The following is a 25751-nucleotide window of genomic DNA, read 5'->3' as shown; positions in this document are numbered from 1 at the left end:
ACACAGTTAGGACTGCTCAGAGCAATTCAGAATTGATTCCAAGGTCTCAATGAGAGAACAGAAAAAAACTGGGAGTTGACATAAGGCAACAAAAAACTGAATGGCTCCTGATATGTCCTGACAACATGACTAAAATTAACATCAGGATAGATGGAAAACTCAGACTCAAAAGAGAAAATACACCAGGGCCTCAGTTAGATGAAGTCAGAGTAGTGATTTCTGCTAAGAGACTTGGTGGAAATTTCTGGGACACCACAAATATTTTACATTTTCACAGAAGTAGAAAGAATGATGTACACAAACATGCATGTGCAAAAACATTTTATTCTATATACTACGTAAACAAAAATACTTTCTAATAACAGCACATTCTTCACATTCTTTACCAGATAAAAACAGGTAAAATATTCTTATCACAGGCTAATTTAATTTGCTCTCCTTAATTATTAACTACTTCATTCATGACTCATGCAGTACTTTCAAATGGGAAGATTTCAAAATGTTACCTATTTTGCCACAAATAATAAAATAAAAAGATTTTTCATGGATCAAAACAAGATACTAAACTGAAGTCAGGGCTTTCTGTGTGCTCCCCATACTGCAAATAAAAGCTTAGTAAGCTGTACCCACCCATACATCTCAACTCCCACGGGGTTATGCCCATACCCTGACTACACAAACAGCGATCAGAAGCAAAGAACAAACCTTAGCAGCGAGCCCTCACTAAACTCAGGATGGCAGAAATGGGATTCCCAACTAAATCAGGCCTGAACGGAGACAAGATCTGTTTGTGGAATATACAATGTAAACAGTATGTATGAGCCACAACACAGGATGACATCCATTTTAACAAAATGCTCAACACCAGTCATAACTTCAGAGGGTAAGGGTATGGTCAGAAACATACCATCATTGGCTAAATGCTGCAGCCAATCATAGTCCTTGTCCGTCTGCTCAGCCAGCCGGTAGCGTTCAGCCCAGCGGAACAGATCTCGCAGAGTGATGAAGCCCTGCTTTCCAGCAAACACAGAAGAACTCCTGCGATATGACTGTTAATGGATACCAAACAAAGGAACAGGGCCTGGTTAACAGTACTGTCAGAGGTATGCAATTCAACTGAAATAAAAATCCTTAACAAATTACATTTTTGATTGACATGCTCTCATTCTAATGATTATTTCTTTAACCTAAATAATATAACTAATGAAAGAAAAAAGTTTAAATTCATGTATTACAATATATACAATTCTATCTCATATGCCTTTTTAAAAATATTATAAACTGTAATAAAAGTTAACCAAAATACAGAGAAAGATTAGGCCCACACTATGATATCATAATAGTGAGTGTTAATTATTGTTAGCTTTTGAAACAGCAATATGAAAATGCTTTAACTATGGCAAGAAATACTTTTTTAGGGGTGGGCTTTGCAATGCAGCAAATCAAACAATGTCTAGGGCAGGACTATCATGAAACCATGAACGAGTAACTCAATTCACATTTTCAACACAGATGGCAGGGATCCAAGTACCTGAGCCAACATCTGATGCTTCCTGGGGTGTGCACTGTCCAGAAGCTAGACACAGGAATGGAGTCACAGCTGATGTGCACAGATGAAGCATCATCACTAAGCGCCTCCTATAGCACAATTCTACCTCTAAAAGCTACGGTATATTCTGAAAACCAACTCCAGCTTTGCAGTTGACATGGGAGAGAGGCATATAATGGGTATCTTTATGCATATCTGAGTGGCCTATTATGGACATAATATTTCAAATATCTGAAAAACAAAAACTGTAGTTTGCCTATGCCAAATTCCATCATAAACTAAAAGTTGCAGAGGTGGACCTAACACATATCCTAGCCACCCTGCTTCCCATCCAGTTCCCTGCTTGTGGCCCGGGAAAGCAGTCGAGGACAGCCCAAAGCCTTCAGACCCTGCATCCAAGCGGAGGATCCAGAAGAGGCTTCTGGCTCCTGGCTTCGGATCAGCGTAGCTCCAGCCATTGTAGCCACTTGGCAAGTGAATCATTGGACGAAGATCTTCCTCTCTATCTCCACTGCTCTCTGTATATCTGCCTTTCCAATAAAAATGAATCTTTAAAATAAATAAATATTAAAAAAAAAACTTTTAAAACAAAGGGATAGGAGGTGGGAAGGAAAGAAACATGGTTAAATCTTGAATACATCAATAGTTGAATTGAAAAAACAAGATCCAGGACCAGCAGTGTGGTGTAGCAAGTTAAGCTGCTGCCTGGGACACTGCTGCTATGCTGGCATCCTATGTGAACACTGGTTAGAGATCTGGCTTCTCAGCTTTCAACTTCACTTCGTGCTAATGCTTCTAGCAAGGCAACAGAAACACGTGAGATGTGAACGGAGTTCTAGGTGTCTGTCTGCCTTTGGCCTGGCCCAGGCCTGGTTGCTACAGTCTTCAGGAGTGTAAACCAATCAACAGAAGATCGCTCTCCTTCTGTCAACTGTTTTTCAAACACATAAAATAATCTTTAAAATTATTACTCTGTAACAATTAATAAATGATTAAGGCTCTTGTTTCTACTTATAGAAGATGCCAGATTTTGGTCACCAAAACCAGCCAGCAGTTTCCATCCACAGCTAAATTCAGTGAAAAGAGAATACCTGGAGATCCAGCATGACTTTAACCAATTTGCTGCAATAGGAGGGCGGCAGACTACAGCGCTTGTGCAAGATTGTTTCCAACTCAGAGCTGGGCAGTTCATCAAAGTGTAGTTCCACAAACCGATTCCTAAAGGCTCTAGAAAGCACCTAGGAAACACACAGAAAGGATGTGGTAAATGGTGCTTGTTCACCCAATTTCCAAAATGGAGGCTCTGCTGGACACCACAGAGAGGCAAAAAGGGCTCACTCCCCGCAAAAGGGATTTCTCATTCTACACGACACTGAATGGCAGGTACAGAACAAGCACCACATGCCTTTCTACCCCCATAAAGTCCTGGGGGGTTCTGAGTGGCAAAAAGCATGAACCGAGGATGTGCTCTGACAACTTCTTGTGTTTCTGTTATTAGCAATTCCCGGTTATCATCCAGCAGTCTATTCAGTGCCTCCAGCACATCAGTAGGCGCCAAATTTAATTCATCTAAAATAATCCAGTAGCCCCGTCTCATAGCATCAATAAGAACACCTAGGAGGAAATGAACATTGAGAATTAGTGTATAACTTACCCCAAAATTACAAAATGTACTAAGAGCAAATTTAAAACTCTAGATTACTACTGAATTTCAAAGTGGTTGGTCTTGCCCTGAAACAGTCTGTCACACTGCACACCACATACGCTACTATTTACAGCACCGGCATCCCATAGGGTCATCAGTGTCTATCGTGGCATTCCACTTCAAATCCAGCTCCCTGCTAATGGTCTGGTAAAATCAACAGATGATGGATCAAGTCCCTGGGTTATTATCACACATGTGGGAAACCTCGAAGAAGTCCATGGCTCCTCCTGGATTTGACCATTCACTTGAAAAGCAAACCAGTGGATAAAAAAGATACCTCTCTTTCTTTCTCTCTCTCTCTCTCTCTGTTGCCCTCTCTTCTCTGTATAATTTTTTAAAAATAAACAAATTCCCATTATATCCTCAAAGAAGAAGAACCAAGACACACAGGTGCCTCATTTCCAACTTCATTTTCCCTTGGCAGGCTAATTTCATTTAAGTTATATTTTCTTTTTTTTTTTTCTTAAGGATTTATTTTAAATATTTGAAAGGCAAAGTTAGAGGGAGACAAAGGTTTGTCTCCACTGCTTCACTCCCTAAAAACCAAAGCAGCTAGGGTTGGGCCAGAAAAAACAGACAACAGCCAGATCCTCATTTGGTCTCCCACATAAGTAGCAGGGGACCAAAAATTTGAGCCATCTTTCGTTACTTTTTCAGGCGCATTACCAGGAAACTGGATCTGAGGTGGAAGAATTAAGACTCAAACCATTGCCGGATGCTATGCTAGCACCACAAAAAAACAGCTTTACCAGCAACACCAGAGCACCAAATCCTTTTCATCATTTCCCAAACTGTCTTTGTCTAATACTCACCCCATTCTTAACTCTACAGCAAATGAGGCAGAAGTTTGGCTGCTGTCTTTGAAAGTTGGCCCTCACCCTGTACACTGATAGCATGATCAGTGTCAAACCCCTAAAAAGCACCCATTAGCTAGGTGTAAGCCAGGGATAAAGAAAAGCAGCTGTTAACGAAGAGGGAAGTGTGCCTCGACTAAAAAAGATGAAGAAGACTGCTTACTTAAGCAAAAGGTCCTAGAGAATGAACATCCATAGCCACAGACCGGGTTATCAGTGTACCTTCCTTAAAGACAAGCTTCCCGGAAGAGCTGGATGTGTAACAGCCTATGTATTCCTGAATATCCGTGTGTTCGTGGTTGTTAATCCGCACGCAGTGGTTGCCAGTAGCTGCAGCCAACCAGCGGATCAGGCTTGTTTTACCAACAGATGTCTCTCCCTGGATCAGTACAGGATAGGTTCTGCAAAGATTAGGCAATGAAGCAATTTTAAAAATGCACAATTTCAGTAATGTGAAAAAAAAGAAATGACATCATTTAGCATTGTCACAAAAGAGTATTTATGCAGACCTATACACTAACAAGTTCATAAGTAAAACTGCACCTATGAACAGTGCTTCCAGCAAAGCACTGGTAAATTTCGGAAAATCATGCTTCACAGCAAAGCTCTCTGAAACCTACGGAAGGTCAATTTAACATGCTATCAATGACTATGCTTTTAGAAACTTCAAAACTTAGAAGAAAAGGCCCACACACCCTGCAGACACCACTCGGACGATATCTCTCAGGTTTAGTTTCACGGAAGACGTCAGAACGTAAGATTCATCAATTGTAGGCTCCTTGTCTCCCACTGAAATCCAGTAGCCTTCTACCTGAATAAGCCGACCTCCTTTCGGCTCTGGAATAGGCTGAAAGACACAAGAGTTAGAGAAATAACTATACTCCCATGACAACTTTGCCATTCTTTCAGAACCAAGAGGGCCCGGCAGCGTGGTGGCCTAGCGGCTAAAGTCCTCGCCTTGAACACGCCAGGATCCCATATGGGCGCCAGTTCTAATCCCTGCAGCTCCACTTCCCATCCAGCTCCCTGCTTGTGGCCTGGAAAAGCAGTCGAGGACGGCCCAGTGCTTTGGGATCCTGCACCTGTGTGGGAGACCTGGAGGAAGTTCCTGGCTCCTGGCTCTGGATCGGCACAACACTGGCCGTTGCGCTCACTTGAGGAGTGAATCATCTAATGGAAGATCTTCCTCTCTGTTTCTCCTCCTCTCTGTATATCTGACTTTGTAATAAAAATAAATAAATCTTTAAAAAAAAAAAGAGGGGCCGGCGGCATGGCCTAGCGGCTAAAGTCCTCGCCTTGAAAGCCCCGGGATCCCATATGGGCACCAGTTCTAATCCCGACAGCTCCACTTCCCATCCACCTCCCTGCTTGTGGCCTGGGAAAGCAGTCAAGGATGGCCCAATGCTTTGGGAACCTGCACCCGCGTGGGAGACCCGGAGGGGGGGTTCCAGGTTCCCGGCATCGGATCGGCGCAGCACCGGCCGTTGTGGCTCACTTGGGGAGTGAGACATCGTACGGAGGGTCTTCCTCTCTGTCTCTCCTCCTCTCTGTGTATCTGACTTTGTAATAAAAATAAATAATCTTAAAAAAAAAAAAAAAGAACCAAAAAGAGGGAAAGAAATTGCCACAATGAATTCTACCATCTGGGTGCTTTCAAAATTATACATCCAATTATAGGGTATAGGTTTCAGTCACGACTGCATACCTGACCCCAGCTTGTGCCCACTAGGAGGCAGAAAAGGGTGGCTCAACAGTATGATTCCTGCCACCAGTGTTGGAAGCCAAGACTGAGACCAAGTCTCCAGCCCTCAGTGTTTCACATTCGAGAAATGTGAGGAGCATGCCCCCAGCAGACAGTAGATGTCCTCTCCCTAATTCTGCCTCTCTAATAAATACAAAAGAAGTCCAAACTTCAAAAGCAAAAAATTACTCTGAGAAATAAAAACAAAACTACAATTACTGATTTTAAATTGGGATGAGGGCAAGTCAAAATTGTGAAAAAAATTGTGAATTGTCACTGGAACTAGTTTTCTGACCAACCAGATTGGCAACTCAAACCAAGCACTTTTTTATCAAAAACACATTTCACCTATATCATGTTTCTGATGCTGTGGGCAGTTGGAATGAGCACCATGGGAGGTAGTAAGTAATGATTCAGATGGTGAGGTCCCTGCCATACAAAGGGGAGACCTGGACTGAATTCCCAGCTCCAGGTTGTGGCCTGGCACAGCCCTAGCTATGGTGAGCGTTTGGGGTGTGAACCGGTCAAAGTGAAATTCTACCTTTCAAATAAAAATTTTTGAGGAAAAAAAAAAAAAAAGCTGTCAAAGGGAGAAAGGATCCCTTTTCATTCCTGAAGCTGATCCTCCAAGAGCAAAAATCCAGTAAGGACAATCTTAGGAATGATGGCATAATATTCCCCAGAAAAGAAGGTTTTTGAAAAAGTCTCTGTAAGGAAACAGCCCAGAATAGGCCATGGAAAGTTTCCCACTGGCATGCATCTGGCATGGGTCAGGAGCAGACCAGGCTGAATCAGTTCATGTCATCCACTGGCAAATCCGATCACCAGAACAGGGTGTGGGATGGGCCGGGTTTGGTTGCGACAAAACCAGCACACATTATGGAATGGCAGGGCATGGTTGCCTGTACTGGATATGAATGCAGCACCCATCCAGCACACGTGAGATCCAGGAAGGAAGGGGCAGAGCTGGCGGGGGGATTAAGGGGCTGGTCCCCTCGCTGGACAGCTACTCCCACCGGAGAGCGTGGGCTGGGATAGAGACAGACCCGACTAAGCAAGGCTACAACACCTGTGCGCTGCATGTGGACTAGATCAGGGCCGCAGCATCAGCTGGCAGAAGCTGGCACTGGGGACTAATTCTGTCAAGTCAAACCACAGGACCACCTAAAGAGTGCATAAACCGGGACAGAGAGACCTGGGAGGGAAAAGTGGGTTCCCCTTCTTGGGTCACTACTCCCGTGGGAGGGCATGAAAACTAGGATGGGGGCTGGGATGGCTAGATAGAGAGGCACTCAACCACATATGTGAGGGCTGGATGGTTGAGTTGGTTAGATAGAACTAATAAGCTTTAATACCCATTGACAAGTACCAGAGCCAAATGGGATATGGGACAGACTGGACTATTCTGCTACACATACTGGCAAACCAGAGTAGGAGGCGGGCTTGGTGGGGGTTATTGTGTGTCGCCCCGACTAGGCTGCAGCTCCCACTGGTTGATGTAAGGGCCGAACCAGACTGGACTGCAACACCCATTGGTTCCAGTGCAACTCGGGACTGAAAACAAAACCAACACAACAATTGCAACCACCAGCTGATCGGGGTGATGGACTGTGCCGGGCCCTGTGCTTGCTAGAACATACAAGAAACTAATCTGGGAATACCTCAAAGTATCTTGGGAGATATCCCCAATCGAACTGCTGGACTCAGAACTCTAACCAAGAAAAGACAGAAGACAGAACAGGACAATCATCTCAGCTATATGTTGGCAGCGAAATATGGGGCAAACGGAGACTTTATGATGGACCATATCAATCAGTGGACGACCTCATCGAGCGAAACTGGCAGCGATTCATAACTGGAGAACTATTAACACCACTTGAGCACATATCTCAGAGCATGCCCCACATCCGGGACTTGGGGTGGGCGGGAAACCGGGTGGGGCTTCTCCCTCAATATCCCCCTTTACCTCAGATACATGATGGAAACAATATGGACATAATAGCATTACCCACTTCCCTACCCCCCTGAACCTTTTTTTTCTCTTCTCTCTCTTTTTTTTTCTTTCTTTCTTCTTTTTCCTTTAAGTGTAATTAATTATGTAAAGATTGTCAACAATACAATAAAATAGATTTAAAAAAATAAAAATAAATAAAAAAATAAAAAAATAAAAAGTCTCTGTAAAAGTGGAATGAAGGGGCTGGCATTATGGCATGAAGGGTTAGGCTGTACCCAATGCTGGCACCCCATACGGGATCTGGCTGGAGTGTTGGCTCCTCTAATCCAACTCCATGCCAGTAGCCTGGGAAAACAACAGAAGGCTCAAATACTTAGGTGCCCCACCCACATTAGGGAAGCACCAGCTCCTGGCTCCTGGCTCCTGGCTTCAGCTTGGCCCAGTCCAGGCAGTTTCAGCCATCTGGGACAGAAGATCCCTTCCTCCACGCTTCCCTTTTTCCTTCTCTCAGGGTAATTCTGCCTTTCAAATAAATAAATATATATTTTTAATGAGAATAAAAGGTCATTTTATACCAAAAAAACTTGGAAAGCCATGCATACTTTTCTCATTAGATATGTTTTAACTTTGAAAATGTTTCAGAGTGCACATTATTAAACTGAATTACACAAATGGCCAAAAATGTCAGTAATCTAATTTCTAACAATAAAGAAATTCTTCTAGAACAGCTGGTGTCCAGAGATGGAGCTACAATTCTAGAAACTGATTTGAAGTATTTTTTAGTGAGGAAAAAGGATTCGTCTTTAAACTTCCATCCCAACCACAATGAACACACAAAATTAAGCAACTGAAGGTAACTATTTGATTACAATAACAGCCCAAACAAATTCAACCTTCTCAGTGGTTTTATACTCTACCAAGAGTGTTTATTCATGTGTTATTTGTCTAATTTTTTAAAAAGTTGAATACAAAGTAACAAGTACTAATGGTCAGTTCTTCCTAAAAAGTAAACAATCAACATGTCCCAAGTTAGTTCTGTGTCTTTAAACCCCATGTTCCTTTGTCATTTTCCTGCCACTCAAAAAGTTGGTGGTTACTGTGCTCACACCCTGAAGCTAAATGATCAGACAGAAGCTGTCCACTATGGCAAAACAATCCAATGAAATACTAAAAGGCTCTTAGAAAGGAGGTCAGAATGATCGCAGATGCAGAAATAAATATATCCAAGAAGCAATAAGGTTAAAAAGGAGACTTATAAAATATTCTTTTCAAATGGTCTTACATGTGACACATAATGGAATTTACCTCAGTAATCAACAACCATAATTTGAATATAACTTTCTGAAAATGGCAATCTTAAAGAGTACCATTACTGGAAACTCCCTCCACCTAAGACACATCATCTTAAAACTTTTTGTGACAAATAATTTTTATAATAAAAAAAAAGCATTGTAAAAAACGAACAGCAGAAAATTTTAAAATTTAGCCTTTCATGTATGTCAAACAACTAAATAAAGAGCATACCTGCTTCAGCAGACTTTTGACATTGCCAGAGACGATGTGCTGACAAATGAGTTTCTGAACTCTGGGATAAGATGCCCTGTCAAGCTGTGTTAAAAAACCCAAACAGAAGCCCTAGAGAGAAAACACAAATCAGCATAACACTAATTATCCATCTAAAACAACAGTCCAATTTATTCAGAAGTTAAGCCTAACTTCTTCAGTGGTGCTACTTTCTAGAATTACTTTTAGATATGACAAAGGTAGCAGGAAAACGCAGGACATGGTGATATGAACTGCTCTGGAGTCAGCTAACTAGAGAGCACAGATACACCTGGCACACACAACCCCATTCCCTTTACCCCACGTGGAACCCTATCACCAAACACTGAAGTCACACAACTTTAGAAAGACCTCATAGAGCGAGCGCTGGATGTTGCCACATGGATTGGTAGCTGCAAATCGCAGGGCCCTGCAAAGAGTCCGGAGGCTGTAGTGAGGTCTATGGCCGGTCCCATCCACCAATTTAGTCCCAGACTCTTTCCGCAAAGCTGTGTAGAAGCTGCAAAGAAGAGAAGCGTCCAGCAATTTTATTAACTAGATATTCATTATTTTGCTAATTTCTTTGTCACAGAAGATTCAAGGGGCCTGCTTATAATTGCTCCTTACTTGGCGTTTTATACGTCAGAAACAGTCAAGCTTATGTACAGCTTCCTGGAACAGTATCAAAAGCTCTCAGTATTCTTAAAGCATATTTTATGCATACTCAAAGGCTACCTTTCAAAATAATAAAATGAGTATCTGTTTCCTCGGGGAAACTGTGAGGTCCAAGTTGCAAATCCTCTAGTGAAAAGGCATTGACAGTTGAGGCGAGAAGCTGCTGTTCCCTAAGGACAAGTCAGCAACCCAGGACAGGCACTGTGAGAAGAACACACCAAGTCCAAAGCCAAGCTTCCACAGCTGCCTCTAACATGGACAATCTGACTCGCTGTACAACCCACAGTGGTAAGGAATAAGCACAAAGAAGTGCGAATGCAACATATTTTCGAAAATTTATGATTACAGCCAGTATCAGTAATATGATAACATATTTAAAAGCATAACAGTATGATGACAGCTACTACTACCATCACCACACTTCAGACCAGATGAGACAAAGAAATTTCACATTGAAACATGAATTTACTGCACTTCAAAATTCTGTGAAATTCATGATCAGTTACTACATGATCAATGGAATCAGTACATGTCATGGATGAAATAATAGTTCTGGCTCAAATGAAATTTGTTTTTCCTCATTCCACAGTCTAACAAGACATTCCTTCTGTGAGCAATCCTTTCATGACAAGCTGACAGAAAATAGGACTTCAGGTCTTCTAATCTCTGAATTCTGAGTTCTAATTTACACTCAGTTTCCTAAGCCTCAATGAGAGCACAAGGTTCCTTAGAATTGGTTATCTTCACATCTACCAGTTGAGCTCCATGAGCAAAACCAGGATTTCAGCTCTTTGGCTTTTTTAAATTAATTCACGTAATCACTCACTTGTATCTGACAGGTACCCATAGACCAGGCACAACTTCTCATGCCCTGTTCACTCCCTTAAGGCCTGCAAAGGCTGGGCTCAGAGGATCCAACCCAGATTACCCACATGGATGCCAGCATCTTCACCTGCTGCCTCCCAGGGGATGTACTACCAAGAAGCTGAAGTAAGGAGTCAGACTAGAGCAGGGATCTCAACTCCAGTTTCTAGGAATCAAGACTGTCTTACTTATATATAATATATTTAGCACGTGAGCATTCAAAAAAATATTCATTGGGATCTGGAAGACATACAGCAAATGAAGTAAGAAATCTGCCTAGAAAGAGAGCAATTTCTGAGAAAACTACCACTGGAAGTAACATTTTCTACACATGAAAGACTGCATACATCCCATATTTTAAAAACAATGGGATAAGTCAAACTAAAGCACCAACCTACACAACCGTTCTGTACTTTATTCATTCAAGCCTCTATTAACTCCATACCTGACACATTAATTATATGCACCTTTCCCCGTTTATATCCAAACAGCAACAATAAAATGTTTCATCAAGATATGTCAGAACACAAGCCATCTACATCTCCTCAAACAATTTAAGCTTCTAACTAGGAATTCAAAGGTAATGAGGAAAATTACTTGTAATTGTTTACATTGTAACAGTTCCAAATTTCCCAAAAAGTTTTCTTGGGAAAACCTGGGGTAGATCTTACAAGGTTCCACTTGGAGGAAAAAAAAATCTAAATAATAATTCTTCAATTAGACTTCACAAGTTAGAAGCAAAAAGAACAGTGTGTATGTGCATATGCGCACATGTATGTGTGTGTGACACATTTCAAAGTTTTCAGAGACAAGCTGAGGCAAACCTACTTTATAATTCCTTGAACTGTACTCTTGTTCACACTCAGTCCTTTCAGATAATCCACAATAAGAATCTGTAAGTCTTCTTTACTTTCTAATTCTTCGACATAAATTTCTGTGAACCTGTAAGACAATTATTACACAATAACCACCTTTTAGAAAGTTAATATTGTAGTGATGACAGAAAAGCATGACATAGAAAAGTACATGTTCATCTTAATAGCTTATAAGATATCTCAAAAAATCCTTAAATCTTTCAATGAGATATAAACCGATCATAATGACAAGGATTATGTATGTCACAAAGAAATGTTCCTATTATTCCATTAATTCTGTGCAATGAATCTTCTCTGTAAAATTCACAGAATGAACAATTAGAAAAATAAAACACCCTCAATCTCAAGAGTTTGACTGTAACTATATATAACACTGAAAATAAACCCCTTCCCACCATGAAAAATAAAGGATTAGAAAGTAAACACTTTAATATAGTGTCTAAAATTTCCTTCTGAATCTTTCGTTGCTTTTACAGTGTTGAGAGATTTTAAAACTGTTTATCACTAACCGGTGGAGCTTGGGTCGCCTGGCCCAGATCCTAGGGCCTGTCTTTTAGGTGAGTGTCAGGTTCGTGAGCCCCAGTGGAGGGGGGGGAATCTGGCAGGACTCGGGTCACCTAGCCCAGGTCCTGGGGCCTGCCTGCAAGGTGGGTGTCGGGTTTTTGAACCCCAGGGGTGGGGGATCCAGCAGTGCTTGGGGGCCAGGCAACTAGATGGGTATGGGGTTCCTGAGCCCTGCGGGTGGGGGATCCAGGACTCTCTCACATTGTTAAAAGAAGTTTTTCTGAAAGCTAGATGGCTACTTCAAGAAGAAACATTCTTGTTTTCAACAATATTGATGAGCCACTAAGTATCAAACTGAAACCCAAAGTTCTCCAGTGTTACAGACTTTCCTTACTACCAACCACTACTCATAAAAAACTTAACAGTGACAGAAGTATGCTTCCTCTATCAGAGGTCAAGAAAACAACCTGTGCTGCTGCTTGGTTATATTATCATCACATCTACCCCCTTACCTGTTTCTTATTCCTGGGGGAAGATTTCTTTTGCCCACATCAGTAGCTGGATTCATGCAAGCAAATAAGCGAAAGTCAGGATGACGAATTAGTGGCTCTGTTAAGAGAAACATTATAAATTCTCAATAACTCATAGCAATCATGTAAGAAGCCAGAGGTCCTCAAAGAAGATTCTCCACATCTACGGAGTCCCAAGTATAGTCACCCGCCTTTACACACTCAGCTGGTTGGTACTGGCTCTCCACTCCGCCCTTGCTTTTTCTGAAGCCCCACTGAAATCATTTATCAGACCTGTATGTATGTATCAATCTGCACAACCATTCCAGTCCCTTATGCTGTGTTTGTTCAGTGTGAATTTACCTATCATAACACACCTGGGTATATTTTGCTAATGTGTGCCTATCATCTGAAACCCAACTGCCCTGACAAACTCTCTTCTTTGCATGCCCCACACCACCTGACAACAACTCAATGCATTTTGCATAAAGCTTATATTTAAGAAGGAACAAATATAATTAGGAGGGTTATATAATCCACTTAATCAAAACAATCTCACTCTGCAGTAACCAGAAGATTTGACACCAACTCAAGAGGATGAAGAGCTACCTGTGTCTCCTCGATCCAGCAACACCAGGGAGCCAGAGGATCCTTCCAATAAACCACTCAGGCATTCTAACGTTTCAGGAGCAGCCAAGTTAATTTCATCCAACAGGATCCACTCCCCTTTCTTTACTGCCTGAACTAATGTGCCCTTGAGGAAAGTAAAATATCATGTTAGGATTTCATTTCAAATATATACACACTCACTATGGGCTGTCATGCAAATACCAGTATCTTGAACTCATTGAACCGAGCTAGGCCTTTAATCACACGTCAGCAGAGGTAAGGCCAAGTGATCTTTTCTTTTTCGTTTTAAAAGATTCATGTACTTTATTTAAAAGGCAGATTTTTACAGAGAGAAGGAGAGTAAAGAAAGAGAGAACTGATTCATCTTCCATCAGCTGGTTCATTCACTACTGGCTGCAATGGCAATAGCCAGGAACTTCTTCCAGGTCTCCCACAGGGGTCCAAGGACTTGAGCCATTCTCCATAAGCAGAGAGCTGGATAGGAAGTAGAATGGCCAGATACAGAACAGGGGCTCATATGAGATGCTGGCGCTTGCAGGTACAGGATTAGCCTATCCAGTCACTCCACCAGACCCAAGTAAACATTCCAAATAACCAAAAAAGCCTAATAGAGACAGGCAATAAAAATGGACCTACTCATTACATGGATGGTCAGGTAAATGACAACTTACAATGCATTTAGGTGTTTAAATGCATGCAAATACTAACTAAAAGCACCTAAAATACATACAGCATCAGGATACATGTAGAATAAAGTTCAGATGAACCCCTGAACTAGGAGTGTAGATCAACACAGCTTCTCATGGTTGCTGAGAATTATCTCAATCCATCTTAACTCAGCTCTAGTCCACTGATACTATCTCTTCAAATACTGCTTCCAAGAGTTAGAAAAAATGTCTTAACATCCAATCAGCTAACACTTCAAAAACCGTTTTACTATTGGGAGACAGATCCATCATAATTTTGTCTTAATGCTTAAATTTAAATGTATTAACTCCTACTGAAATGGCAAGTCATAAAATACAAGCTTTCCTTTGAAAACATTTGACATTTTCAAATTGCAACTTATGTAAGACATGATGGAATCTCTGGCTTCTAGCTTCAATCCAACCCAGATCTAACTACTACACTGCAGGTTGGCTGAGTTCTGCAGGAAAGGAGCTCTGAAAGCATAGTCAACCAGAACTAAGATTTCTTTCTCTGTATCTCTATCACTCTGATTTACAAATTAATACATCTTTTGAAAAATCATATCAATAATGACAAAACTTCCCAAAACCATGAAAATACAGTTGAATAAACTTTCATCAGAACATAAGCTCAATGACTCCAGTCTCCTCTAGGCACAATCTAAAAAACATCATAGAATTTAAAAACCTAAGTCATGAATACTACTCCGGTAGCTCCCATCCATAGTATCAAAGGACCACGAAGAGTAGAGCTATCCTTGATCAGCCCAGGCACTCCAGCAATGCCTGCCTGTCTCTTTCCCAAGACCATAAATGAATGAATAGTACTCTCTACTTGTCCTTAAATGCATCTTTATCAACAATAATGGTGACGCTCAAGATCCTATGATTACAAAGAACACTTTGCAGAATGTTTCCTCTAAATCATATTTTATTAAGATTGTTTAAGTCTTACACAATAACTCCTAAAAAACTGAGATTTTTATAACTGAAAGAATACAATAAAAACCTCAGCACTGTAAGTCAATATTTCCTTAATCCAAACAAGCAAAAATAATACCTCTACAAATGAAAACAACAGGGCATTTTCAGTCATTTTCATCTGCTGTTGAGCATGGTTGAGTCTAAGACCAAAGGCTTCCCATTTCTCCTTTAAAAGCAATCCTGAAAAAAAAAAATGAGTTAACACACATTTTGAGATGCAACACATACAAACTTTTCTGGTTTCTTTTGTCCTTATTGTGACTCCTTTGTCTATTTTTTCTATATTTTTGTTTTTCTCTTCTACTTGTATCTTCAATCTGCTGGTGCACTCCCCAAAAGGCCCCAAAAGGCCCCAAAAGCCAGAGCTGAACCAATCCCAAGCCAGGAGCTTCTTCCAGATCTATCACATGGGGGCAGGGTCAAAAGAACTTGGGCCATCCTCCAATGCTTTAATCCAAGCCATTAGCAGGGAGCCGGATTAAAAGTAGAGGAGCTGGGAGCCTAGCACAATAGCCAAGTGGTTAAATCTTTACCTTGAATCTGCCAGGATCCCATATGGGCTCCAGTGCATGTACCAGCTGCTCCACTGCCCACCCAGCTCCCAGCTTGTTGCCTTGGAAAGCGGTACAGGAAGGCCCAGGGCCTGGGGACCAATCCAACAGCCATGTGGAAGACCTGGAGAAGGTTCATGGCTCCTGGCTATGAACTGGCTCAGCTCCATCCGTTTCAGCCACATGGGGAGTGAAACAGCAGGCAGAAGATCTTATCTCTCTGTATCTCCTTCATTTGTACATCTGCCTTCCCACTACAAATACATAAAAATTTTTTTTTTTTGAAAAATGTAGTAGTAGTAGAGCAGCCAGGACTAGAAATAGCACCAAACAGGGTGCCAGTGCTACAGGCAAAGGATTACCCTGTGAGACACTGCGCCATCCCTTATGACATTTGTACATCAGGGAGTTAACTGAGCTACCAAAGTACCCTGGCAGCATAGAACTTGACCCTTTAGAAGTAGCATCATGGGCCTGGTGCAGTAGCCTAATAGCTAAAGTCCTCAACTTGAACGGACCAGGATCCCTTACAGGTACCGGTTCTAATCCAGACAGCCCCGATTCCCTTCCAGCTCCCTGCCTGGGGCCTGGGAAAGCAGTCGAGGACAGCGCAAAGCCTTGTACCCTGCACCTCCTTGGGAGACCCAGGAGCAGCTCCTTGCTCCTGGCTTTACGCTGGCTCAACTCCAGCCGTTGCGGCCACTTGGAAGTGAATTAGCAGATGGAAGATCTTCCTTACTGAGGAGGGTGGTTACTAATCCCTAGGCACATGATGTTTATACACACATCAACAGCTGTTTATTTAGGACACAGTACTACAACTATGGCAACAAAACTACAATATTTGTCACTGTTGCAAAAGCCCTAGGAGCTTCACCATGCACTCTTTTCTCTTGATTCTACTGTCTGCCAATCAGCCTCATACCCTCCCACCAAGCAGTCTTGGTCACACCCTCACCAGTCTCATTCTCTTTTGCATCCTTGTTGACAGCAGACTTGTACACATGCTGCATCAGTTTGAGGAGATCATGCCACCGTTTCTGCCTATAGCAGGTCTGAATGTGTCCCAAGAAGGTAAAGTTTTGTTTCTTGGAAAATGTCTGCACGAAAAGTTCTTCAAATGCCTCCCGCAGGGGTAGCCAAATCAGCCTATGGTCCACTGGTTTGTAACTGAAACAAAAAATAGGTGTGATTCACAACTTTCTGAGGCTAGTGGAAAATTAAAAAGCACAGATCAGAATTCTCAAAATCAGAAATACTACCAAGATGCTTCACATCCAAATTAAAGTCTTAAATTCTAAACTGCTTTCCCCACCCTGCCCAAACCCAGCAATCAAAGGGATTACAAACTATATGAACAGATGAACATTATAAAAAAATTTTAAGAAGCTCATAGTTGGAATAAAGTGTGTCACTTACTATTGTTTAAATTAAAATCTATATGACTAGTAAACAGTAACATACACCATATTTTATTAAGATTCACCAAAAAGTTTTCAGGACATTTTAGAAAATTGAAAATTTTTAAGTATACAGCTTTTTATGGCTGAAGATATTACATACTGCAATGGAAGGACACTGAGATAAAGTTTATTTCCTAGACGAATAATTTAGTATAGATAGTAAAAAGACAACAAAACATTTTTGGCAAACTCTACTGTAATAGAATTATTATTACTAACTCATCACCCTTACGGGAAAGACAAAGAGATGGGTAAAAGCCGAGCACCAACACTGACCATCTCTACTGAACAATCAAGAGCCAATAAAAAATGGCATGGAAGCCTGAAATTGCTCGACTCATTTGTTTTAAAGCACCTATTTGTTTTAAAATACCTATTTAAAATGCGAGCACAGTAGCCTAGCACAAAATCCTCACCTTGGACGCACCAGGATCCCATATGAGTGCCAGTTCTAATCCCAGTGGACCCATTTCCCAACCAGCTCCCTGTCTGTGCCCTAGGAAAGCAGTGGAGGATGGTCCAAGGCCTTGAGACCCTGCACCAACATGGGAAACCCAGAAAGAAGCTCCTGCTTCCTGGCTTTGGATCAGCTCAGCTCCGGCCATTGTGGCCACTTGGGGAGTGCACCAGCAGATGAAAGATCTTTCTTGCTCTCCTTTTCTCTGTGTAACTGCCTTTCCAATACATTATTAACTTTTCATAAAAAATTAATATATAGATAAAACTCGTATTTATTTAAAATGCAGAACTACAGACAAGAAGAGGCAGAAGCAGAGAGATCTTCTACCCACTAGTTTATTCCTTATGTCCACAACAATCAAGGTGAGCTGAGCTGGGCTAAAATCAGGAGCTTCAAATGGGTCTCCTATGTGCTACAAATGCCCAAGTGCTTGGATCATATTCTGCTGCTTTCTCAAGAACATTAGTAGGGATCTGTATTGGAAGTAGAGCAGCTTGTACTTGAATCAGCATGTATCTGAGGAATTACTACCTATGCAGGCTGCTACTTCATGTTTGCAATAATGACTTGCAGAAAAGTTTAGATTAAGGATGGTAGGGCTCTAGATAATTCTTCAGATCAACTGCACTATACAGACAATATAAATGACTTTCTCACTCTCTTCCAAAGCATCATCTTTTAATTTTTTTCCAGGATTTATTTATTGGGGCTGCTGCCGTGGCAAAGTACACAAAGTATTCACAAACGGTACAAGTAATGCAGATGGAAACCAGTTTGTGTCCTCACTGCTCCACTTCGCATCCAACCCTCTGCTTATAATTTGCAAAACAGCAGAGGATGACTCAATTCCTTTGGCCCCTGCACCTAATGTGGGACACCCAAAGATGTATGCTTTGAACTAGCATACCTCCAGCTCTTGTGACAGTCTGGGGAGTGATCTAGCACACTTATCTCTTTCTGTAACTTCACCTTTCAAGCAAAAATTAAATTTGGGGGAAAACAAAGAAGTGTGGACAGCCCAGTGTCTCATGAGTCAAAATTTTTTTTTTTTTTAACTTAAAAAGCAACTTACAGAGCAAGAGGGAGAGACAGGATGAGAAACTGTCCGCCTGCTGGTCCACTCACCAATGGTCTGGCCAAAATCAAAAGTCTGAACTCCATCCAGGTGTCCATATTGAGTGGTAGGGCCAAGGCTCTTGGGCCATCTAAGTGGCGCATTACCAGGGACATGGATCAGAAGTGCAGCAGCCAGACTCAAAACAAGCAGCCATATGGGATGTTTTTGGAGGTTTGCCCTATGTCATCATGGTGCCATCCCCAGGGTATCCTCTTTGACAACCTCAATACAAGCATCCACATACCCAAGAGGTCCTCAAAACATTGAAAATTTCCCTACTTTTTCAGGAGGAGGGTACAAAACTTTAAGCAATTTTCCAAAGCTAATTTTGGACTTTTTTTGAAAAACAGTACTTTTACCTCAAGCAGTAATCGTAAAAGAAAAACAAAAAAAAGTTAAACCACTTACCCTCCAAGTAAGTCTGCAGTGTCACTTTGTTGATTCATATTGACAACCCTCAAACGGTGTCCTTTAAAACATAAAAGTCCAGTTAAGTTCAAACATCAAAACGACTGGTGATTTCCAGTATGGCTCCTTAAGGATGTGGTAATAGCACAGAGCAAATTCTGGAAGCATTTTTTTTATTCCTTTTAATGACTGTCAAAAATTTTAAATATTCTTGCGTTTCATAATTCACACATCAACAAACACAAAAAGATTCAGAGGGCATAAATGCTAGAGGATCAGGTAACAGGAAATGTGTCAACAGTTCCATGTCAGCAAATTAGGAGCAAATAGCCACAAAAGGGCAAAAGTTCTTACTTAGCCTTTAGAAGAAATGAGGCCAAAAAAAAAAAAAAAAAAAAAAGGCATTCTGTTCTTACAGGTATCTAATTTGCAAGGTGTGGGGACTATAAACCCAAGTGTTTGGAAACAAAAAATAACAACAAAAAAAATCTGTATGTACACAAGGAATTTTCATGCTGCTAATGGAAAACATACATAATAAAAAGTCATGCACGATATCCAATTATTTTTCCATAAGTGTTCTGACACCCAATCATATGTATTCAGAGTCCAAATCAAAAATAAAATAGTGTCAATCCGTTAATGATGGTTATTTCCAAGGAATGGGAGCAATTAATTACCTGTAATGTGACCCAAGTACTGAACAGCACAAGTTTTGCCAGTCCCAGTCTCTCCCACCAGCAACACTGGCTCTGCCCTGCTGACACACACTGCTAGCTGTTCAATGAGAACACAGGATGGCCGTGTAGCAGCAAACGTGAGCCTCTCCCTGGGAAGGGGAAAAGACTCTTAGCAAGTTGAATTTAAACAATTCACAGCAATGGTCCTCATGCTAGAGCTTACACTCTAAAAATGAAACGGTGTCTCTGGAAGGAGAGCTGCAGACAAACACCCATATGAACACAGACAAGTATATACATCACAGGCACATGCAAATAAAATTACGTGATTACAGACACCAGGGTAACACATACACCAGGACTGCACCCAACACGATCCCTCAATTGGCTAGTCCTCCATCTCCACACATCAGGTTCCCATGTGGGTGCTGGCCTGTGTCCAAAATGCTCCATTTCCCATCCAGCTCCCTGTCTGTGACCTAGGAAAGTAGCGGTAGATGGGGCAAAACCTTGAGACTGCAACTAAGTAGAACTGGAAGAAACTCTTAGCTCCAGATTGGCTCAGCTTGTTGTTAAAAGCCATTTAGGCAGTGACCCAGTGGATGGAAGATCTTTCTCTCTGGCTCTCCTTCTCTCAGTAAATCTGACTTTCCAATAATAATAAATCAATACAAAGGCAAAAAAAAAAAAAAGCAGCAGCAGAAGCAGTTGAAGAGCACCAAGGTCTTTGGGAGCGGGAGCCAAACAAAATAAGACAGAGCCTGGAAAACATTCTCCTCTAGACAGTTGGCTACAGAACTATGAGAATTCACCTACTCAAGTGTTGGGAGCACTGCAGGTGTGCCCTGCCCTAAGATGATGCCTGGACCCTACTTCCTCTTGGAGACAGGTTTCAGGAAGTGCCCTGTGATTGGCCCTTTACTGCTTGCCTCAGGCATGTAAGCTGATTGGAGGATTGAGAGATAGCCAGGGGCCTTGGGGGGGGGGGGGTGAGGAGGTTTTCTGTGTAACGGAAATAACGGACTTAACTGACTTAACTGAAGGCTTCTGGGTAACGGATTTAACGGATAGGAGGGATATATAAGCCAGGGGCTTCTGCCCCAAAAAAGGAACTGAAGGTTGGAATAAAAGTGCCTCTGAAATGCTCTCCAGTATCGGGTGATTTCTTCCGCAGGACAGGAGACACAGATATCTGGTACCGTGACTCGGACAGAAGTTAGCTGGTGAATACCAGGAAGGTAAGTAGCTGAGCAGATCGCTCAGGGAGCTGCTTACAGCGGGAATTAGTTTACAACTGAGACTTTTGCTCAGGGAGCTGCACTAGGCGGGAACGTGCACGTCAGGTTCGCAGGTTAGCGACAAGAAAAAAACAAAAATAAAAAGGTTCGCGGTTGGCGACAAGAAGGTTCACGGTTGAGTGACTAGAGAAAGGTTAGAGCAATGGGGAATTTGTCCTCCACAGTGCGCATGCAGCACCTGCTGCAGAGATTGTTAATTGAGTCAGAAGAGTCAGACTCGGAGGATAAGGAAGAGGTCTCTGGAATTGAGTCTTCTGAGGATCCTCCACCCACTAAAAGCTTCGCTAAATGCTTTGCTCTGATAGCAGTTCTTGGGATGCTGATTTTGTTAGTCAGGCCTTATATTGCTACAGGTGGCTGTTTTTTGATTCATGCAGACCTCCATTACTTGACCCTAAGTTTTCTGTTGCCTTGTTTTCTACCTTTTAAATATCTTTTTAGTATGATCAGAAAGAAAAGGTCAAGAAAAAAAAAAAAACGATCTTACCTCTTGTAATTAAGGTTTCATTTGTGATGTTTTCAAAAATGTAAAATTTTATCACAAATAATTTGTTATAGAAGTTAACTGTAATTCACTATTAAATTATTTCAAGGTATAAGTTAAATTAATGTAGTATTTATTGTATATAAAGCAATTTTATAGTTTAAAATAATTCTTGTGTTTTCGGCTGGTTATCAAACTTCTCACTGCTTTAAATTGGTAAAGATTTTGTATTTGTTTTAAAGGTATTTGAGTGATGATTTCATGTCAATAACGAAGTCTAACCTATAATGTGTTATACTAACAACAACAAAAACCTTCTTCCAGATATTTTTAGCCATCCTTAAAGGGGCATCCAAGAATTCAAAAGTTTCCAATTCTAGGGTTTCCCTTGGTATTCTTATGAGGCCTCAAGAATGCCAATGGATTTATCTCCCGTTTTGTGGAGACAGTTAATCAGGTTGATTGGATTAAGATTATTGCCAAATGTAGTAAAATTCTGTCGTGTCAAACTGTTGTATACATCCATGTAGTTGTGAAGGTTTAAATTTTAGTTTGCACACTTTTAATTATTTAGTTCTACAGTTGTATCTGGTTGTTCACTATAGCTATATTACTGGGAAGACTAAAATTCGCATTCTTGCAATGATGAAAAGATTTCATAGCGGTGACTTTTCTTTCTCAAGGTCTTTGTTCAAAACTATTTACTTGATGATTTTTCAGCTACTGGTTTCTGGAGGACACTACTATTACTAAGTTTGATTGAGAATAATTTTTTTTTTAAGTCTCCAAAAGCATGTGTTTGTGTGTGTGTGCGCGCGCACATGTGTGTCTTAATGTTTGTCATCTGTATAAATTGTTTAAAATTGTTATAATGTGTTACTGTCTGTTTGTTGGTCAGAAAATATTCTAGCTTTTGTGAATTAAGTTTAAACTTCCTGTAGGAAACATTGTAAAAAGCAGGTAAATTAATGCATACATATAATTTGCATATCAACAGCAAAAGCAGGTTGCCTTGAGCTCTGAATTCTGCAGACACTCCCAGAGCTTTCTGATAGGATTGTAAAAATATCTAAGTGATTGTAAACCTTTGCTACAAATTCATTTACTTTGAATAAGATTACTAGTTAACATTGATTTCTTAAATTTATGTAATTTAAATTACCAATAATTGTTTTTAAAATATATTATATCACTGATACATTTATTATTAACCTGTATTCCTGTCTCATTTATAACAGGAAGTAGGCCTTTGGGATAAATGTTTAGTAAAGCTATTATTTGACAGTTTTCACTTTATACTAACCCTATAAGAGTAAGCAACCTGGTTCCTCAGACCCAAGGCCCAGATCCTGTCCTCATTTGGGGGTGAGGATCAGTCTATATTTTCCCAAAAAAACGAAAATGGTCCGAGGTGGATTCCTGAGAGGCTTGTGTGGCAAGCTCCTGCTGCTGAGTCTTGTGAAAGCTCGGGTACTGGCCAAGATGATGGCATTTGAATCGGAAGAGCGACGGGACAAGCAAGCATATTAGGCTTTTATATATTATATATTAGTAATTTGTTAAGCACCCCTCTCTTTTTCTGCCCATGCTTTTTCTTGCAAGGTGGCATACCAAGAGTTTTGTTCAGACACTGCGCAGTGTAATGCTGCTGCAGGAAACCCCTAGTGGAATTTAGAACAGGCAGTGGGGATCTACAGGGATGTCTCTGCAAAGTTATTCAAGGAGCCAATGAGCCTTATGTTGATTTTGTAGCTAGACTTATTCAAACTGCCTCTAGAAATTTTGGGGAGGTGGAGTCAGCAATGCCTTTGGTAAAGCAGTTAGCGTACGAACAGGCTAAAACATGGTGCCAAGAGGCAATAAAGCTATGGAAGCGTAGGAAAAAAAAAAAAAAGATTAAAACTATGCTATATAAACAGAAAGGGGGAATAGGGATCAATATAGATCCCCAAAGGACAATCTAGTTATTATTTTTTCAGGTGAGTGTTAATATTAGTAATTCTACTGTACCATCACCCTGCATTGTACTGACTAATTAAACCTTAGGAATAGTGGCCATTCTTATACCTTTTCCAAAAATTTTCTCACAGATAAAAACAGTACATTTAGAGGACATAAGAATTCCTACCAAAATCCTATGCAGAGTATATCCACGAATTCTTTTGAGGTGAAGCCTCCGTTTGTGCTGTGGAAGCAAGCAATGTCCATGATTTTTGGAGGCCAGTTGCAGAATTGCTTTTATCCATTTGTGTTTCTTGTTATCAATGCTAGTTAGGCAGAGATTGACTTAACTTGTGGAATAGATTGTTTTCTTTCAGAATGTTGGAATACAACTGAGTACCCGCTGGCTGTGGTGATGTGCGTACCCACCTATTTTCCCAGAACGATGACAGTTAAAGAAAACGACCTGTCAGTCCACCTGCGGCCAGAGTATGACTTCGGGGTTACCGCTGCCATTGTAACAACAATAGCTACCGGCGGTTATGACTGTGAACGCCCTGGCGTGGCAGATCTCTGTGGTTCTTCAGACACAGCAGCAGTTTAACCAACATGTTTGGACTGGCTTGCTAATCATAAGCTGATGAGTGAACTTGACTTAAGAACAGGTGGACATGTTATCTGAGGTCCTCTCAGTTTCCAACTTGCAGCTAATCTATTTAGAAGCCTTTCAGTTTATTTGAATGGGACTTGAGATGTTTAGTTTGATAATTTACACGGTTTATTTGTATGGGACTCGGGATGTTCAGTTTGATATAATTACACATATGGTAATCCTGTTCAATCTGTATCTGCCCTGCCCTGGAATGCTTGGGTATTGTGCACCAGCAGGGGTAGATGTTCAGATATATCAGCTTTTGCATTTATTGATAAGGTAGTGATAAAAAATTGTAATTATAGTAGTAATAGTTCTAGAATATGGGAAGATGTTAAAGTTAATTGCAGTTGTGATGTTATCTATAATGCTATTTATGTATGTGTACAAGCTCCATTTACCTGGATTGTGTGTTACTCCTTCTATTGTCACCAATGGGTCCCGAGCATTGAATTTGCCCAGAGAGTTATCCGCTATAAATAGCACCAAAGTAGAGATTGCCACGGTAGAGCAATGGACAAATTGGATACTAAAGGGTCTTTCTTTTGCACGCCAATGGGCCGGTATAGTAGGCCTGGGCCTTATCTTATTATTTCTTTGGGGTCAGCAGACACTACATACAGCGGCTGCTAGTGCAAGCTGTGCTTGCCCTTCACAACAGAGAATCCCCAGAAGTCTGGCTAGGCATGTTGGACTGGTAGTCAGAGACGGGTAAGTATCCGAAAAGGCTTTACCAACCTAAGACAGGCGCCACGTTCCTAGCCACGCGGTTTGCCCATGACGGGTAAGGAGAGCCTGGACTCAGAACACCTAAGACAGGCACAGTCCCTTGCTTAATAAAACAAAAAGGGGGAGTTGTTGGGAGCACTGCACGTGTGCCCTGCCCTAAGATGATGCCTGGACCCTACTTCCTCTTGGAGACAGGTTTCAGGAAGTGCCCTGTGATTGGCCCTTTACTGCTTGCCTCAGGCGTGTAAGCTGATTGGAGGATTGAGAGATAGCCAGGGGCCTTGGGGGAGGGGTGAGGAGGTTCTCTGTGTAACGGAAATAACGGACTTAACTGACTTAACTGAAGGCTTCTGGGTAACGGATTTAACGGATAGGAGGGATATATAAGCCAGGGGCTTCTGCCCCAAAGAAGGAACTGAAGGTTGGAATAAAAGTGCCTCTGAAATGCTCTCCAGTATCGGGTGATTTCTTCCGCAGGACAGGAGACACAGATACTCAAGCACCCAGGCTGTGATTTGTCCTTTAGCCATAAGACACATTATTGGCTCCATGATAAAGCAAATGCAGAGAATGGAGCATAATGTGAGCCATACAGTAAGCATTTAATGAATGTTTCCTCAGAATTCAGATATCCTACAAAAACTTGTTTCACTGACTACATCACAGCCAATAAAAACATATACCCTAAGGGCTTTTACTGCCTGCCTCATCCACTTAACTTTTTATTATTATCTATCTATCTTTATTGGAAAGGCAGATTGTAGAAAAATAAGGTGAGACAGCAAGATCTACATCTGCTGGTTCACTCCCAGAGTGGCCACAACATAGCCAGAGCTGAGCCAATCCGAAGCCAGGAGCCAGGAGCCTCCTCTAGATCTCCCATGCACATATGG

At 41.3% G+C, this 25751-nt stretch overlaps 1 protein-coding gene across 1 annotated transcript in view; it reads right to left on the bottom strand.

Annotated features, from left to right (window-relative positions):
- The window catches only part of MDN1 (midasin AAA ATPase 1), a 143176-nt gene that overhangs the window by 92730 nt on the left and 24695 nt on the right, over positions 1–25751 (bottom strand). Inside the window, exons 14-27 of the mRNA XM_058660823.1 lie at positions 19755–19903; positions 19075–19135; positions 16585–16796; positions 15152–15255; positions 13382–13526; positions 12776–12872; positions 11713–11826; positions 9718–9865; positions 9328–9438; positions 4804–4955; positions 4331–4509; positions 2955–3163; positions 2641–2787; positions 908–1049 (exon numbers count right to left, since the gene is read on the bottom strand). Of these exons, the coding sequence (XP_058516806.1) occupies positions 908–1049; positions 2641–2787; positions 2955–3163; positions 4331–4509; positions 4804–4955; positions 9328–9438; positions 9718–9865; positions 11713–11826; positions 12776–12872; positions 13382–13526; positions 15152–15255; positions 16585–16796; positions 19075–19135; positions 19755–19903 (1970 nt within the window). The remainder of the gene's footprint in view (positions 1–907; positions 1050–2640; positions 2788–2954; positions 3164–4330; positions 4510–4803; positions 4956–9327; positions 9439–9717; positions 9866–11712; positions 11827–12775; positions 12873–13381; positions 13527–15151; positions 15256–16584; positions 16797–19074; positions 19136–19754; positions 19904–25751) is intronic.

This window comes from Ochotona princeps, chromosome 1, assembly GCF_030435755.1.
Source record: "Ochotona princeps isolate mOchPri1 chromosome 1, mOchPri1.hap1, whole genome shotgun sequence".
NCBI classification, from domain to species: domain Eukaryota; kingdom Metazoa; phylum Chordata; class Mammalia; order Lagomorpha; family Ochotonidae; genus Ochotona; species Ochotona princeps.
The sequence above is the reverse complement of the archived record's forward strand: the minus strand, read 5'-3'. Positions and strand labels throughout refer to the sequence as shown.